The following is a 16,566-nucleotide window of genomic DNA, read 5'->3' as shown; positions in this document are numbered from 1 at the left end:
ATATTTAGATAATTGAGGGATTTTTTCTTTTCAGTAAAACAATGGCAGCCTGTAGGATGCAGTTTCAAAATAATCTATGAAAAATTATCTGGAAGAAGCAATTGTTTTCCTTTTAAGGGACACGTAAAGATTTCTGGAATTTATAATTTCTCTGTTTCTCCTAAATGAAACTTAGAGTAAATTGTAAACTAACAAATTAAAATTATTTCAGGGATTCAAAGTGATTTGACAGAATAACAAAATTTGTCCACAACACAACTATTTTGCAAAACCTAAACCTTGAGGATTCACAATAACAGCACTATAGACTCAAGCTGTGCTAGAAGCAAAAAAAAAAAGATGCCAAGCACAAAACAGCAGCAGCAGCAGCAATGTGCACTGGACAAAGTAATTTTTCCCCTGGAAATAGCTGGGAATTGATTTTTTTTTAACAAAAATATAACTCCAACTTGATTAATCAGAGCCTTTGCTCCAGATCTTGAATGAAGATATCACACCACTAAGGTACAAAATTACTCATTCAGCTTAAAAAGAGCTCTAGAGTTACTCCTGGCTTCTCTGCAGTTAGCCAGCAGCATGTGAAGACACTAAGAGAAAGGAAATTTTGTTATTTCTTCCTGTAGTGGGATGAGCAAGAGCAAGTGCTTCATCCTCCACAGAAAAATCCTTGTGAATACTAGGGGGAAAAAGGCAAAAGAAAAACAGAATATATGAAACACAGAGGGTCCCAAACCACCCCTTTAATTGAGAAATTTTGGGGTTATAAAAAATTCTTCCTGTAGTGGGATGAGCAAGAGCAAGAGCTTCATCCTCAACAGAAAAATCCCTGTGAATACTAGGGGAAAAAAGACGAAAGAAAAACAGAATATATGAAACACGGAGGGTCCCAAACCACTGCTTTAATTGAGAAATTTCGGGGTTATAAAAAATGGTAGTAATGGGTTAAGATGCAGTCATGACTCCCTACACTCAAGAAAATCATAGAAACAACTTCGGGCTTTGTGTTTAGTTCATCCTCAACAGAAAAATCCCTGTGAATACTAGGGGAAAAAAGACGAAAGAAAAACAGAATATATGAAACACGGAGGGTCCCAAACCACTGCTTTAATTGAGAAATTTCGGGGTTATAAAAAATGGTAGTAATGGGTTAAGATGCAGTCATGACTCCCTACACTCAAGAAAATCACAGAAACAACTTTGGGCTTTGTGCTTATGGGGCAGATAATGATGATGTCCAGGAAAAATGCAGAGGACATTTGCATATGGGTCTCAGTAACTACCACTTAACCCTCTTATGCTAGAGTGTCATTTAACAGCAGTGACTAACCATGTTAAATAACTTTTTTGTGATGTAATCATCATAGTTAAGTGGCATTAAAAATATCATCTTTGACAAAAATTAACACATCACTGAGATTAACAGGGGCAAATATCACTTAACTGAGTTACTGTTATTCAGTTACTGAGTTAACCGAGTCTGCTTGTAAGCTACTTCACAAGCTACATTTAAACAAATCAATTGAAAAATCTATTTTAAAAATAGCTTTGTACAATAGCGCATGGGTCCCCTTCAAGTGCCACAGCTGCAGAAATGCAATTGCTGTCTGAAAACAGGCACACTTAAAAGAAGTATTATTTTAAACCTGATGCAGTGTGGTATTTTTGCCAAGCAGAAATCCTTTCTCATGATCTGTAGAATAGACACTGTATTAAAACTCTACACCCTTCCTAAGGAAGCTATGAAATACAGAATAAACAGACTCCCTAGATAAACTGAAGTAGTGCTAACAACATTCACCTGTGACTAAATGCTCTGGAATATTAGGCGTTGTTGGCACACAGTAAGAGAAAAGCAATCTGTATTACCGAATCGCTGCCACCCCATGGCCGACTTCATGTATCACACCACTGATGAGGATTGCAGCGAAGAAATAGGTCAGCTGGCTGACAGGCAAATTTACACCAGGCACCTGTTGATGTGGGCATGACAACAAAACAAAACATAGGAGGAAATCAAGAGGTACAAAGACAAATCATTGTGCCCCTAAACTGGCTGCTCTCACTCAGCTTCTTCAGACCCACAACAGAATTGGGGCCATTCTCACACTGCACTATCTGTTTGTGCCTTTTCTCCCAATTTAGTCAACGTATTTTAAAATATATTAAATATATATTCTTTTGTTGAAGTTTGAAAACCTCTCCAGGCGCAAAAGCCTTCTCCCTGCCTTACTTATTCACCACAGCCCTGACCAAATGTGTTCTACTCTATATTAAGCTCGAGAAGTTTATAAAAACGTACACAGACTTGCACTCAAATGAGACAAGCCTGGCAACTGTGTGCATTAGTTCACAATGTCCTGCAGTCAGTCATGCAGCTACAGAGAAGATCCACCCCTCAAAAAAAAATTAAAAAATTGTATGGCACTTAAAACACTATAAGCCCTAAAATTTCAAAAAATGAGCCTACAATTGGAACTGTCAGTCTCCCTTCTGTCTCCCTATCCAAATCCCAAGACTATCCCACATTTACAAGGTCGAAAAAAGGGTAATATTTTTCTTTTGTTCAAATTTTGGCAGCCTACATATGACATTTAACCTTAAAAAAAAGCAAGCACTTGAAATGAGTGCACTATTTTATTTTATATAAACATATTATGCAGGCGTCTCCCTATCCAAATCCCAAGACTATCCCAAATTTACAAGGTCGAAAAAAGGGTAACATTTTTCTTTTGTTCAACTTTTGGCAGTCTACATATGGCAATTAACCTTAAAAAAAAATAAGCATACTATTTTAATTTATATAAACATTATGCAGGTCCCTCACATTCCTCCTGTGGCTGTGGATTCCCACCACTCCACAAGTCCTTTATTGCACCAGTCACTCTTTCCAGACAGGCTTCAAAGCGGTCACGAATCAGGGAATGAGGAACCATGCCCTCTTCCCTCCTAATGGACTTTCCTCCTGCTCGGTCCCTGTCATCCTTTGCAGTGGGATGATAAGGCCATTTCTGCTGCTTGCTCTGGGACAGTTCTCCTGTCTGCTCCACAGCTTTCCCAGCTTGAGGCAGGACACACTCCAGTACAGTCCCTAACAGCTGATGTGAACACAATTTGAATTGCAGTCCAGTGGGTATGGGCAAAAATAACTGGCCTGTCTATAGGACTCTCTTTCCAAAACCCACCCTTGTGGGACACAAAAGGCTGCAGATCCAACTGAACAGGTCCCATTTGATCCCACTTTCATTCAGTCCTGCACATGCCTCAATTATATATATTCACCTACCCATTCAGCAGAATTCTACAATAGGTTGGTGAGACAATAAATCCTTCAAAAGGCTGTTTTCATTACTGTTACACTAAATAATTTCAAAAATTCTGTCCAAAGTGTAATCATGACCAAGGTATTTACCTTAACTGGCACGACTATCAAACCTCACTGTATAAAGACCGCTCCTCTTCATTCATGAAGCATCCATTTCTTGTATAACAACATCAGCTGGTGGCACTAATGCACCAGTTACCTGGCCTTGCCAGTGGTCCTCTGCTCTGGGCACGTGGGAGGACAGATAGCATCACCTCATGTTCAACTTGTGCTCTACAGAGAGCCCACTCCAGTCTGCTTCTGGAGATAACTCAGGAGCAGGCTGTGGGCCGGGTGACCACAGGGGCAGTACCAGCAGTTCCCTCCCAGGTCTCGTTGCCTGCTTTTGCCATCATATACTGCGTTTGCTATATTCACCCGGCATGTGTGAAACAGACCCAAACCGTCCCAAAAGCACTGAGTTTGTGACGCAGGCTAATGATGACCGTCCCAAAAGCACTGAGTTTGTGACGCATGCTCATTAGGCTTCCTGCAGCAATGCAATTTTTTAGCTGCATGCAGTCAGTTTAACTGCACTCATGCCAGTGCACAATTCCCAGCTTCTGTTCACTAGACTAGCTCAGTACTCTTTTTGAGTAAAATGCTTGGCCACTTTGGCTCTAAGCTATGCAATCATAGAACTTTCTGCATTCCTGGAAAACGTTCGTACATTCTGACCAGATAACACTCTTGAGGAAACAAGAGTGGCTAGAAATCCTTCCGAGTTAAAACTGTTGTAAGGGCCATGTCAGTTCTTCCATTACTGCCTAGAGACAAAAAAGACAGTATTTGCAATCTCTAGCATTCTGTGAAATACATTCCTTTTGAAAACCATATGATATACTGTCCAGTATCAGAAATCCATAAAACAATTAAATACATTATTATTAGGCCTTTGACTAGAGACTGCCAGAAAGAGAACTTGAAATACTGTAAATTAGGACATAAGCCCTTGAACAATCAAAAAATAAGCCATCTCCTCACTTATGAATCTTTGCTTCCACTATCACACAAAGTTTTTTACACTTCTTTCCTTTTCCCATAATGTTTTGTAATAAATGAAACACAATTTGTTTCTTCTTGTGGATTATAGATTTGCTCTGCAAACTTTAAGGCCACCAGCGCTTCTACACTGCACAGCTCAGAGGAGGCAAATTCTTAGCTCTGTTTTATATTCCTAGTAATATAATAATTTAAGGCTTTCCAAAATTACTAGCCAATTCTCACTCCTGAGAATTTTTAATAAAAACTCTTCCACATGCTTGCTTTCATTCGCCTTCCCCTCTTTCACTACCTCCGCTCCCCATTTTTAAGGCTGATAACAAACCAGCAAATTTTTATGTAGATCAGTATCAGCAGTTAGGTTATTCTTGCATGGGTGGATTTAAGCATCACATACCCCAGTAAGAAGCTGATTAAGATGGGTTCATAACTCTCAAATAAAGACCTGAGGACAGAATACTTACCACAACTTGCAGCATACGATCATTCTGGGCTTTCGGTGCCTCGGTGAGCATCTGTGTCAGTGTTTGCATCAGTGTCTTCCCGAGAAGAATAACAGAGCCAAACATGGCAATTATACCAAACACCATTCCTATGCTGAACCTGCAAAGAGAAGCAAATAGCTTAGCAATGCGTAGCTGCAAGAAGATAGGGTATATTCTCTGCACACGTAACCGCTTCAGCGCAATTTAGCGCAGCAACCTCATGGGGCAAAACTTATCCCATGCTACATTCAGGTATCAAAAATCCAGTACAAAAGACATTAGCTAAAGGAAACTAAAAATGACAATAACTCATAACGTTGACTAATAACATATAATATTTTCCTTGTTTAAGAAATGTCTCACATCCAAACAACATCCTGATTATTTTTCAAATATTTTTATGCTGTTCTTACACATTCTAAATTTTATTCAGTTACCCAATACATGAAACTTGCCACTAGCTATAAATATAAAAATATAATTAACAATGTATAATTTGCCGTATTGCAGCACACCATTACATACATTGATCAAATGATGGGGTAGCATAAGTATTTATTTATGTAAGCTTTTTCAGTAAATTTTGCATCTTCCTCACCAACAACAAAAAGTGCTAAAAAACAATAAAGGAGACTCAACATTTTTTAAAGAACAACTAAGAGGTATGATTGCAAGACCAGATTAAGTTCAATTACTTAAAACATATTTTTCTTCTAACCAATTTATTTTTCATTAAAATCAGAGATGAAAATAATTTAAATTTGTCAGTCCACCTAGTGGTGAATTTTTATTCAGCAGCATTATTATTATACATTGTTCAATAGTTGAAGGATGTGGTAAAGTTTTTTAGCTAAAACACTTCAATTCACTAACAGTCCTTCCTCTCACAATAGCATAACTGTTCTCTTACCATCCTTAATAAAGCTCACTGGGAATTAGTTGATTTATTTTAAGCAACGTGTACTTGTAATGTTAATTAAAGAGACTGGTGGAAACATTATACTGTAATAAATTATACCCATTAAAAAATTGTGATTGATATAGAACTGTTCCAAATTGAAATAGTAAAATCATTACATATGAGAGAAACCAATACCAAGCAGACCTCTTTTATTACTGTCTTACTGAGGGTAGCAATACAGGAAATTAAAAGAAATTCAGGCCTTATTCGTTTCATATTTTCAGAGCAGATATAAAGTCATGCTAGGAAGGCAACTGAGCAATAACTTTCTAAACCAGTCCAGAAGCACCCATACAAACCATCCTGCTCATTTACTCAATCTGTAATTTACTGTGCAATCTTGGCAGGGAAAGGTGCCAGCAGGTAAAAGACAGAAGGTGAGCAATGTGCTTCTAAGCATGTATAGTTGCTGAATGTCTGGGCAATGACTGACAACAGGGACAGAACTGTCTTTGAATACTTTGTAAACTCTAATGATCAGGTGAGAGCTCAGTGTACAGTGATGGACAGATCTAGGATATGAGAAGCTGCTTTCAGACCTACTTTTCTGTGCAGTACTACATGTAATAGCTGTACCCTTAAGAACTATGTATAGTTCAAACCATAGGTAAAAGTAGTTTACAGATTTCTAGTTTTATAGAATCTCAATCTGCAACCCATATTACAGCTACGTAGTTTTAAGTAGAGGAGGAAGACTTATACTGGCACAGTACAATTATCACAACCACACTAGTTTGGTGTTATCATTAGCCCAGTGAAATAACCACATCTATCTAACACACTTTTAAGGCTGAAAAGCACAGATGTGGTTAAGTTGTTGCCATTGTATTTGACAGAAGAGAATAAATCCCGAATTTATACCATAAATATAGAAATCTGGGTTTCCATCTCCCCCAGTTGTAGAACTGGCGGTTGAAAACAGCTGTTTGCCATCGGATGTGAAAAGGAGAGACACTCAGGCCGTACGTCAGCAGCCAGTCTTCATAAGACGCCTTCAAAGAGTTGGATGACTGCAAAACAATGGAAAATTAGTTTAACGAAAAGCTTTTACGAAGATTTTGCATTATGTGACCAAGCAGTAAATGTGATCTGATTACACAGATGTATAACTTCAGGTAAATGTGCTGCACGTTATTTATATTTTGACATATAGGTAGGTGTCACATGGAAAATGAAAAAGTTCTGCCACTGTTTTGATGTAAATCGCAACAGTTCTAGGATTGTGAGAGAGATCGGGTATCCAGTGTTATTTGACAAACAAGGTCTTATATCATCTTTCCTAGTGTTAAATGAGTTTCAGTAGTTTTTAACTGTCTGGTTAGAAGGCTAAAGACTGAAATGTTTATGGTACTTTTTCAGTTCTATTCCAGTAAACATTTTTAAAGCTACAATAAAGAAAAATGCTACTTTTGGCTTCAGTTGAAAAAAATGCTTCTAATATTGGTGAAATCCAGATCAGTCCTGTAGATACTCTTTAATAAGGGTAAAAGTGAGGTCCACATTTCAAACACAGAGACTACGCCTAAAGAGACTGAAATACTTGATCATATTAGCAAAAAGCCAGAACGAATTCTGGCTTTAAATTATCAACCTGTATTGCAACAGCAATTTCGCTACAATAATTTCCCAGCATTTCAAGATACTGCCAGAATACCTTCCTAGCAGTTCCAAATATTTCTCTTCATGAGAAATGCGACTCATAAACTACGCAACCAATACTTACCTGAGTATTATCTGATATTATAGACCAACAGACATAGTTTTGCAATTGCTACTTTGTATTACATGGCGCTTGTCCTCTCAATAAGCTTCACTCGACCTGCTTCATGGAAGCTAGTATCAGAAACCCAACCAAAGAGCGCTTTCCTTGGAGGTGAAAGAGTAACAAGCTCAGGAAAAGCACACCAGAGCTTTGAGCCCTCTGACTTCGGGCAGTTCCAAGGCAGGAGTGTGTCTGACATAACCCAGACAAGTTTCAGAGCTGGAGCACTGTTCCTGGGTTTCCCCTACGAGCAGCAGCACCTACTGAAGATATTGGGAATGTGCTGTTCACAACTGGCTCCACTATCTCCCTGCAAGAGGAGCTTCACAAGTTTCTGGCTGTCATCTGTGGTTCTTTAAACAAATTTAGAACTTGCCAAGTTCCTTGCATTCCTCCTGTCCTGCCGCGGTGGTGGTGGGGATGAGGATCTCATCTTGCACATCTATATTCATTGCTTTTCCCATTTTGTTGAATTAATTAAAATTTGAACACTACAAATTTATTTCAAGTAACAATTTTCCTTGGACGTGAGGCCCATTTACTCAGGTCATCGTTCATTTATCACCTATTACACCATGTATCCTTTCTGCCTGTATATTTCTGTGTGTCATTTCCTCCTTCTTCGCCCTACTGACTTCAGTCACATTTTTGCTCTCAGCTGAGGTCACTGACAGAAATTTTGATCATAATGTGTTCCCTAATCAACACTAGTCATGCCCTAAGACACCACTGAGTTTAGTGTCCAAAAGCAGATCAGTATTCACTAACTTTAACAGATCACAAAGATGATTACACTTCTAAAAATAAGCCAAAGAAACAAAGAAGACGACCTCACATACTCTACCAGATAATTAAGAACAAAAATACATATGACATTAAGTACCTCTGACATGAGAGACTGTCTTTTGGGAATTAAGTAAACACATCCTCTTCATTCACAGAGTTCCAAAAAAAACCCATCCAACCACATATTATTACAATAAAGCTAATTGGATATATTGATTTGGCATTTTAAAAATGTGTTCCTTCACATGCAAAACCCACTTTTTCTCCTACAAAAGCCACAAATTCATCCCTTCAAATTCATTCAAACCACATCACAGCCCCACTGTACTAGCAAGACATAAATAAATATGAAGTTTTCCATGAGAAATATGGGATTACTGACCCTACATTTGTCAAATATGGGAAAAAAAAAAGTACCAAAATTAATTTTCCTTTTGCATTTTCTTCACAAGCTGAGTAAATGGTATTAATGATCATTAAATGACTGCATTTGCAAAATATATTTAAAAGCTCTGCGCAAACTTTTGCTCCTTCTGTCCTGAGCCTGACAGGATCACCAAAGTACCAGGTACACTCTCACCCTACAGTGGGATACCTACAATGTTGGTATCCTATGTTTCATTTCAAGCTTCCTTCACACAGGCCTTGGCTCAGCTTCTTTAAGTTGAATTCTAAGTGATCTTTGCTAGATTAATTTTACTACAAAAGCAATATCGTGTTTATTTATGCAAGCCTTTCAAAATAATGAACGTCTGCTAAATACTCCAGGGGCTCCATAAATATCTGCCAGCAAGCAGGAGTCCTTAACATTCTTCTTTGCTGACAAAATCTGTTCAAGAGCTCTGAACCATTTCAGCTTCCTGACCTTAAAAGCTGATGGCTAACCTTGACTGAACAGATCTAACGTGTCCTTTATTCCTGCAGAATAGCAGAAGGAGGGACAACCTTATACCCTTTGCTCATTCTTGATCCTTCAGGCAGAATGAAATGGCATGATTTAGGACACTGGGGAGCAGGAATTTAGGGGTCTGTCTGAGTGATTCCCTTCTGTAGGATCCAAGCTTCAATGGAAACTTTGTGCCAGTGGTTCGATGAAGAGCAAAAAGAGGGACTTAAAATTCCAAGTCCCAGCTTGATTCGGCATACTTTTAGTTTGCTAACACAAACGTATCTTGTAAGGTAAGTCTAGCAATGTTATAATATGTGAATTTATTTGTGCAAAAATGCATTTATACACACAGCTATGCCTTCTATATTGTGGACTGTCTAATAGTCAGACTGCCTAACAAAATGTTTGAAATCTGAACAAAACCAGTAAGGGAACAAACTCAGCAAGAGACGTTGCACACTGATTTTCTGTTTACAGAACAAACATCAACTGCAAGTTACAGCACACATCCTTCTCTTTCCAAAAATATCAACAGGAACACACATGGAAAAGTACTCCTGTATTATTTTTCACTCACACTCTCTATGTCCTTTCAATGTAATTAAATTCTAAGTGATTTGAGGCCTAAGCAGGGACTGCCTTTTACTATGTTGCCAGCAGCCTCCAGTTCTGAAAGTGGTAAGAGATTTACAGCACCAGCAATAAAACAAGCAACTCTGAGTTTCCTAATTATATAAATCTGGTTATCTAATCCAAATTCTATTTTGGCTGTGGTGCTCACTGTGAAACTCATCATTGAGATGTATACAGCAGTAAGTTCACTAAAACCCAACAGCTCCCACATACTTCTTGATGATTAACAACCTTTTTCAACTTTTATTAAAAAAAAATAATCAAAGTTCAAATTTAACTCCTGGATTCTCTTGCTTGCTATAGCATTCCAGGCATTCCCCCTTCTTTATCAACATAAATCAGGCACTATGTTGGCTCCAAACACTGTGGGGTTTCTTTTTTTTTTTCACCTTTGCTGCTGCTAAGCACCTTTGCTAAGAGGTTGTAACAAGGAGTGGCTGTTCCTACTTCCAGAAGTGAATGATTTTAAGGTCTAATGCTGAAAGAGATATTCAGAATCTCAGAAATACAAATGGATCACAGCATTGTGGCACAACAGGTCTGCTACCTGAATTCAGCTCCTGCTTCACACTCTTTTCATCATACACAAAGTTACTGTCAAAAGAAAATCAGCCTGTTGGCTGACCCTTCTGGTGGTTTTTGGTGTGTCCCACCGTACTCAGGAGCACATTTTTCTGGTATTTGGCCAATCTTCTAACAATGCCACGTTTGTTCCCAAATACCTAATACAGACTTGATGTAATAAAATTTGAAAAATATTCGGATAAATTACTGTAATTTTTATTGTCATTATACTTGGCAATTATTAAATCTCAGCATTTACTGAGCTATATTTGCTCTCCGATGATCAGCAGCAGGGGGAGCCACTTATTTTTCCAAGTTTTCTCATCACCTAGAATTTCTTTTATTTCTTCCTATATTTTACAGGAGTGACAGAAAGAACATCTTTTACTTGGAAATCAGTAGGCCCTATCTGCACTTGGCAGAAAGAGATGAAGTTCCTGGACTGTAACATTAACGTCAAAAGGCAAGAGAACTACAGATGAAACCTTTAATTCTATTTTTCCTCATCTTTAACTAGCATAGGGCCTGTTTTGTATATAGAGATGCCAATTTCAATCATGCCTCACAAATGATATTTCTTGAGCTTTAAAAAAAAAAAAAAGAAAGCAAACTTAATGGAACTTTTGCAACAGATACATTCCTAAATATAATGATGTCTAATTGCTGTATTTTCCTTTCAAACCTTCCCCTCTCTCCATCAGGAGGAAAATGAGTCTTATAATACTGTTTGAAGACTGAAGTTTATTTCTTTAAAAAGTAGTAGTATAGAGCTCTGCCTCAATTTGTTGGGTTTTTTTTTCAGTGAAAGGACAGGCATTCAAAAGGAAAAAAAAAAAAAGGTCATTAGTTATGTTTTTATACGCAGTAATTTTAGAAAATTCATCAGTCTGAAACTCATAATCTATAACCAAACCTATAAATTCAGGAGGCTTTTGGTTTTTTAAAGGATGCTAACAGTTTAAGCTCCAGAAAGCACACTGAAGTGCCGCAGCAGGCTGCAGGCTGTCTCCCCTAACGTTTCACAGCAGCTTTGGTCCTTTAACACCGGCCCGGTCCCTCAGCACCCGCCTGGGCGGCGTTTCCAACCCCGGCGACGGGCGGAAGCAAAACACCCCCCTTTCCCGGCTGCCGCTCCGGGCTGAAGGGTCTCGCCTTCCAGACCTTGCCCTCGGGGAAAGGAGCGACGGGGCGGGCAGCGGCCTCCTCCGCTCCCAGCGTGACCGGCCCCGGCACCTGCGAAACCCCGGGGCACGTTTGAACTGCGGAGAGGCCGGGCGCCGCCAGCCGCGGCCTGCAGGCCCGGGATAAGGGAGCGGCGCCTCCCTCCGCCTGCGAGGCGGGGGGGAAGAAGGAGGGGGGGTCGCGGCGAGTGTTTTAGAGGGTGGGCGAGGCGAGGAGGAGGCCGCTGGCTGGTGGCGACTCCAGAGACCCCGCCTGCGGCGGGACGGGGCTACCGGCGCCCTCCTCCCGGCGGGGTGTGAGGGGGGGTGAAGCGGAGCCCAGGGCTCCCCGTTGGGCTCTGCCTCCGCATCCCTCACCTTGAGCAGCGTATCCGCCAGGTAGATGGCGCACCAGCCCCCCAGCACGCACACCACCACCGCGATGGGGATCATCGCTGGGGCCGAGGCCGAGGAGGCGGCGGCGGCCGCAGTTCATGCGGAGCAGCCCCCGGAACTAAACCTGCCCCGGAACCTTTCTCCATCAGCGATTACTGCCCGGTCGGACGCTTCCGGGCGCCGCGTCTAGCGGGAGCACGTGCCGGGGTGACGTCAGGGGGCAGGAGGGGAGGGGCTGGCTAGCGGGCGGCGCGGGCTCAGTGAGCCGTGAGGCCGAGGGGGGAGGCCGGGCCTCGTCTGGGTCCGTTCCTACTCCTGCTAAATTTGCGTCAGCTGTTTATGTGTCCCTACGTCGTGAAGAGGGGTAACGACGTCCACTCCCGTTTTTTTTAATGTCATTTGTTGAATGACAGAGGCAGTCGCAGGCGACACACCCGCCCACCCACCCCCCTGCCGTAGCAGGGGTCACGGAATCCCCACCACATCTAAACGGTTCTTAAACACAGCCAGGGATGGTGACTCAACCACCTCCCTGGGCAGCCTGTTCCAATGCCCGACCACTCTCTCTGTGAAGAATTGTTTCCTGATGTCCAGTCTAAACCTACCCTGGCACAACTTGAAGCCGTTACCCCTTGTCCTATCATCTGTAACTTGGGAGAAGAGACCAACCCCCGCCTCTCTACACCCTCCTTTCAGGTGGTTGTAGAGAGTGATAAGGTCTCCCCTCAGTCTCCCCCAGACTGAACAACCCCAGCTCCCTCAGCCTCTCCTCGTAAGACTTACTCTCCAGACCCCTCACAAGCTTCGTTGCCCTTCTCTGGACCCGTTCCAGCACCTCGATGTCTTTTTTGTGGTGGGGGGCCCAAAACTGGACACAGCACTTGAGGTGGGGTCTCACCAGTGCCGAGTACAGGGGGACGATCACCTCTCGGGTCCTACTCACCATACTGTTCTTGATACAGGGCCAGGATGCTGTTGGCCTTCTTGGCCACCTGGGCACACTGCTGGCTCATGTTCAGCCGACAGTTGACCAGCGACCAGTCGACGGGTCACCGGCCGCTCCCCCTCAGCTCCCGGAAGAAGGGCTGGAGCCTTCTGGGGAGGCCGCCTTGGAAATGGCCCAGGAAAGCACGCCGGAGAATCAAACTCATTGGCGGTGGTGGGACTGAAGGGGGCTGTGGGAGCGCTTCAGTGAGGATGAGAGAGTAATAGGATTCCCTTTAACTACTAACGCTCTTCCAGAAATTTCACATTGACTTTCATGAGGTTCCTGCTAAGAGGGGCTTTTGGGCAAGCGCTCTCCAGGCCACTGTTTCATTCCCAGTCCAATATCATAGCATTTATCTGAGTTTATGCCTCTCTTGATTTCTCCCACTCCTCTTGGGCGTATTTTTCACTTGTGATTGGAAGTGGGATGCGCCACAAGGTCGCTAATCTTAAGAGCTGATTTCTCGGGGCCTTTCCTAGTTTAAAAACTTTCACTTAGAGTATGAACACTGAAAGCTGCTTCTACTTGTTTACGACAAGATTTGACACAGCTTAAGGAAAAGTATTTATTTGCCTATACAAACTGTGCAAACTGAACTGCCCCTCCCTTCCTTTCCCCCTGTGAAAAACATGCATTACCGTGTCCTCAGTTTTCTCATTATTTCTAAAGATTTTTCAGGAATCAAGTCAGCAGCAGTAGGAGAGCCCTCTGGTTTCTGACTTCCAGTCCACCTTTTCCTTCATGCTCTAGATAAGCTTTCTTTGGCCTTGGCTTGTGAGAAATACTCAGAAGGACGTCTCTCTCCTAAAAATGCTTCTTCCATTCATCCTTCAGCTCTGTGGGTTCACAGACTACTCTGTGGAAGAGCTGGGACTGCTGTTAGAAGAGTTCATAAAACCAACCTGTCTTTTCCAGAAAGCTCTGTAGAAGTTGTATTTTTAAGAGAGATATACCAGTGTCTGTCCTTTGAAACAAAAAGAAAAATGCATCAAGCCCTCCCTTTGCTAGTATGCAAGTGGTTTTAATGTTGTTTTTCAGCCACGTTTTCAGATTTTTCAGCACTTTCTTTGTTCCATGTGTGCTGCTTCATCCTGCCTTTCCCAAAACAGATGCTGCAAGCTTTCTTTGTGCTACCAGCAGGAAGAACACCTCAGGTCTGAAGTCCTTGGCTCTTTTCACATCCTTTTGTTTTCACTGGTAACATGGCACTGCTAAGGGGAAGTAGAAATAAGGGGCTGTACCCCAGGAGATGGTTAGATCAGCAAGCAAGTAAGGGGAGGCATCCCTGGCCAATGTCTCATTGTTGACCATTGTGGGAGGCAGAAGGGAAAGTGAGAACTGGTAATACATACCTGCTTTCACTGGTTCTCTGGTGAATTTCTATGTCTTTCCTCTCAAGTCAGGGATAGTTTTCCCTCAAGTTTAGATTTTCCGTCATCCTTAAACCCCTACATTCAGGTGGGAGCTGTTCATGTTAACCAAAGCCTTACGAGCCCCTACATTCAGGTGGGAGCTGTTCATGTTTCTTATGAAAACTTTGGAAAGAATTTCATTCCAACATAGAAGCAGAAGAATTGCAGGAAATGAATCCAGCCCTGCATGCAATCAAATCGGAGCTTGTGCACTGACAAAGACAACTTTGAGATGTCCCCAATGTCTAAAAGAAATCATAAACAGAGTCCCAGATTAATGAGATCTGACTATGGCTTTTCTGCAGTTTGCAATCTAGAATGTTGAATTGCAAATCATTAAGAAATGATGCAAATATTAGTAATTCTACACCTTATTGGTGGAAAACTCAAGTTGTTCCATAGGGCAACATGCATTTAATAAAAATATACAAAATGTATTCTAATGGTGGTCTTTGGAAGCAATGGAGGGGGATAATATTCAAATAGTTAAGAACGTGAGTACTTGTAGCATAGCATCAAGCCTAGTAAAATGGGTGTGTTTAGATGATCCAATTGATAAACAGCTTTTGTAACTGTATTTTTCTTCTATGTTCACTTGGTATACTCTATACAGACCTGAATTTTATCGAGTTGGCATAGAAATTGTCAGCGGAAATAAAAAGGAATGTAACTAAAACACGCAGTCTGTATTTTGTTGCTATAAAGTTTAAAACAAGCAAAAATGATAATTTTCTAGAATGCAGAAGATAGGTATTATGAGTGAACTGCCAATCCCACTGTTCTTGCTTGCCTAACTTGAGCGGGTATTTTGCCCCAGGCAGAAAGGCAAAGTTAATCTTTGTTCTCATGGAATGAAACTGTTGCAGACTGAACTGTTTTCAGGGGGAGTGTTTCATTTTGCAGTTTGAAAGTTATTATTGAAGGTTTCCATTTCCAGACGGTTTAGAAGGCTATGCGGATATTGATACACTTTTTACCACTGTTTTTATCTTTTCTAACGGCCGCATACTAAGCTAAAGTAGCGACCAAAGCAAGATGCCATGCAGTAATCAGGTTAGTGCATGGTATCCATACGGTGTTACAAAGCAGTGTAACTATCAGAGTTTTAGCAGCCACAGCTGAGGTGTGCGTAATGGGAGGGCATGGGTGGACCTCAAAAGGGCAAGTGTCAAAGAATATTTAGAAAAGAATATAAAGCAGTCTTCATGCAAGAGTATCTAAGTCCATGCAAAAACTTCAAACAGAAGAAGAATAATCTCATAAGCATAATAATACTGATTAAATGTAATTTTGGCACGTAAATGCCAAACAGTATGTGTTAATAATACATTAATTAAGATGTTATCAAATTCAGTTAGGGGCTTAATATCATGGGCATCTTTTTCTAGACATAGTAAGTATATTTATCTTAAAATTAATTATCAACATATCTAATAATTAATCCCTTCAACTTTGATATATTATTGAAGTAGATATGTGATTATTCAGACATTACCACAGAGGACACATTGCAAAATGAAAGTAAAACCAGTCTTAACAATTGCAAAAGCCCTGATGTTAGAGGGGTTTGCAGGGCTTCAGGGAAATTGTACCTGCTCACAGCTCATTGCAGGCTCAGACCTAAAACCAGCCAAGATGTGGATTTTAGCATGGAGGGGGTTATAAATTTTGCCAATTTGAAGACAATACAATCAGAAAATGACTTGGTTGGATAAGTGTTTGAGCCTTGACGAGAGCTAGGAGGTTTTTAGATATGTTCTGAGTAGTGTTCATTGGTTGGTCATTGAGATGGGTTAAACAGAAGAAAGGAAGGCTGGAATAAAACATGATTCTGCAAACAATTATGTTACAGTGTAACTTGAAAATGAAGGGGTGCTTTCATGTAGTACGTGATTGTTTGCAGAAGGAGTGCCCAAGTCTAGCTGAGAATTTGAGTATAGACAATCATCATAAAATCATTTAGGTTGGAAAAGACCCTTAAGGTCTTCATTTACCTTACTGATACCATGTAAAAATTTCAGTACATGGGAGAAATTCAGGTAATGGGAATTATGGAGATATGTAATATGTGTGGTCTTTTAAACTGAAAGCCAAACAAGAAAAGAAAAAAAAACCTTTGATCCTCACTCTGTCTAGAAAAGAAAAGAGCAGAATATTACACAATTTT

At 40.9% G+C, this 16,566-nt stretch overlaps 1 protein-coding gene across 3 annotated transcripts in view; it reads right to left on the bottom strand.

The window, feature by feature from the left end:
* The window catches only part of MBTPS2 (membrane bound transcription factor peptidase, site 2), a 35,161-nt gene extending 23,039 nt beyond the window's left edge, over positions 1-12,122 (bottom strand). For 2 of the 3 annotated variants that reach the window (XR_001413985.1, XM_014960430.1), the window contains exons 1-4: positions 11,982-12,122; positions 6,671-6,819; positions 4,828-4,966; positions 1,867-1,970 (exon numbers count right to left, since the gene is read on the bottom strand). Coding sequence is in view for 2 of the 3 variants with exons in the window: in XM_014960430.1 (XP_014815916.1) it covers positions 1,867-1,970; positions 4,828-4,966; positions 6,671-6,819; positions 11,982-12,056 (467 nt within the window). In the remaining variant the exon portion in view is untranslated. Of the gene's footprint in view, positions 1-1,866; positions 1,971-4,827; positions 4,967-6,670; positions 6,820-7,532; positions 7,602-11,981 lie in introns of those variants that run through there. The other variant, XM_014960431.1, reaches the window with a different exon arrangement.
* Positions 12,123-16,566: the final 4,444 nt, after the last annotated feature.

The sequence above is a fragment of the Calidris pugnax genome, unplaced genomic scaffold (genome assembly GCF_001431845.1).
Source record: "Calidris pugnax isolate Ruff unplaced genomic scaffold, ASM143184v1 scaffold188, whole genome shotgun sequence".
Lineage (NCBI taxonomy): Eukaryota > Metazoa > Chordata > Aves > Charadriiformes > Scolopacidae > Calidris > Calidris pugnax.
Note: the sequence above shows the minus strand (reverse complement) of the source record. Positions and strands in the feature narration are given on the sequence as shown.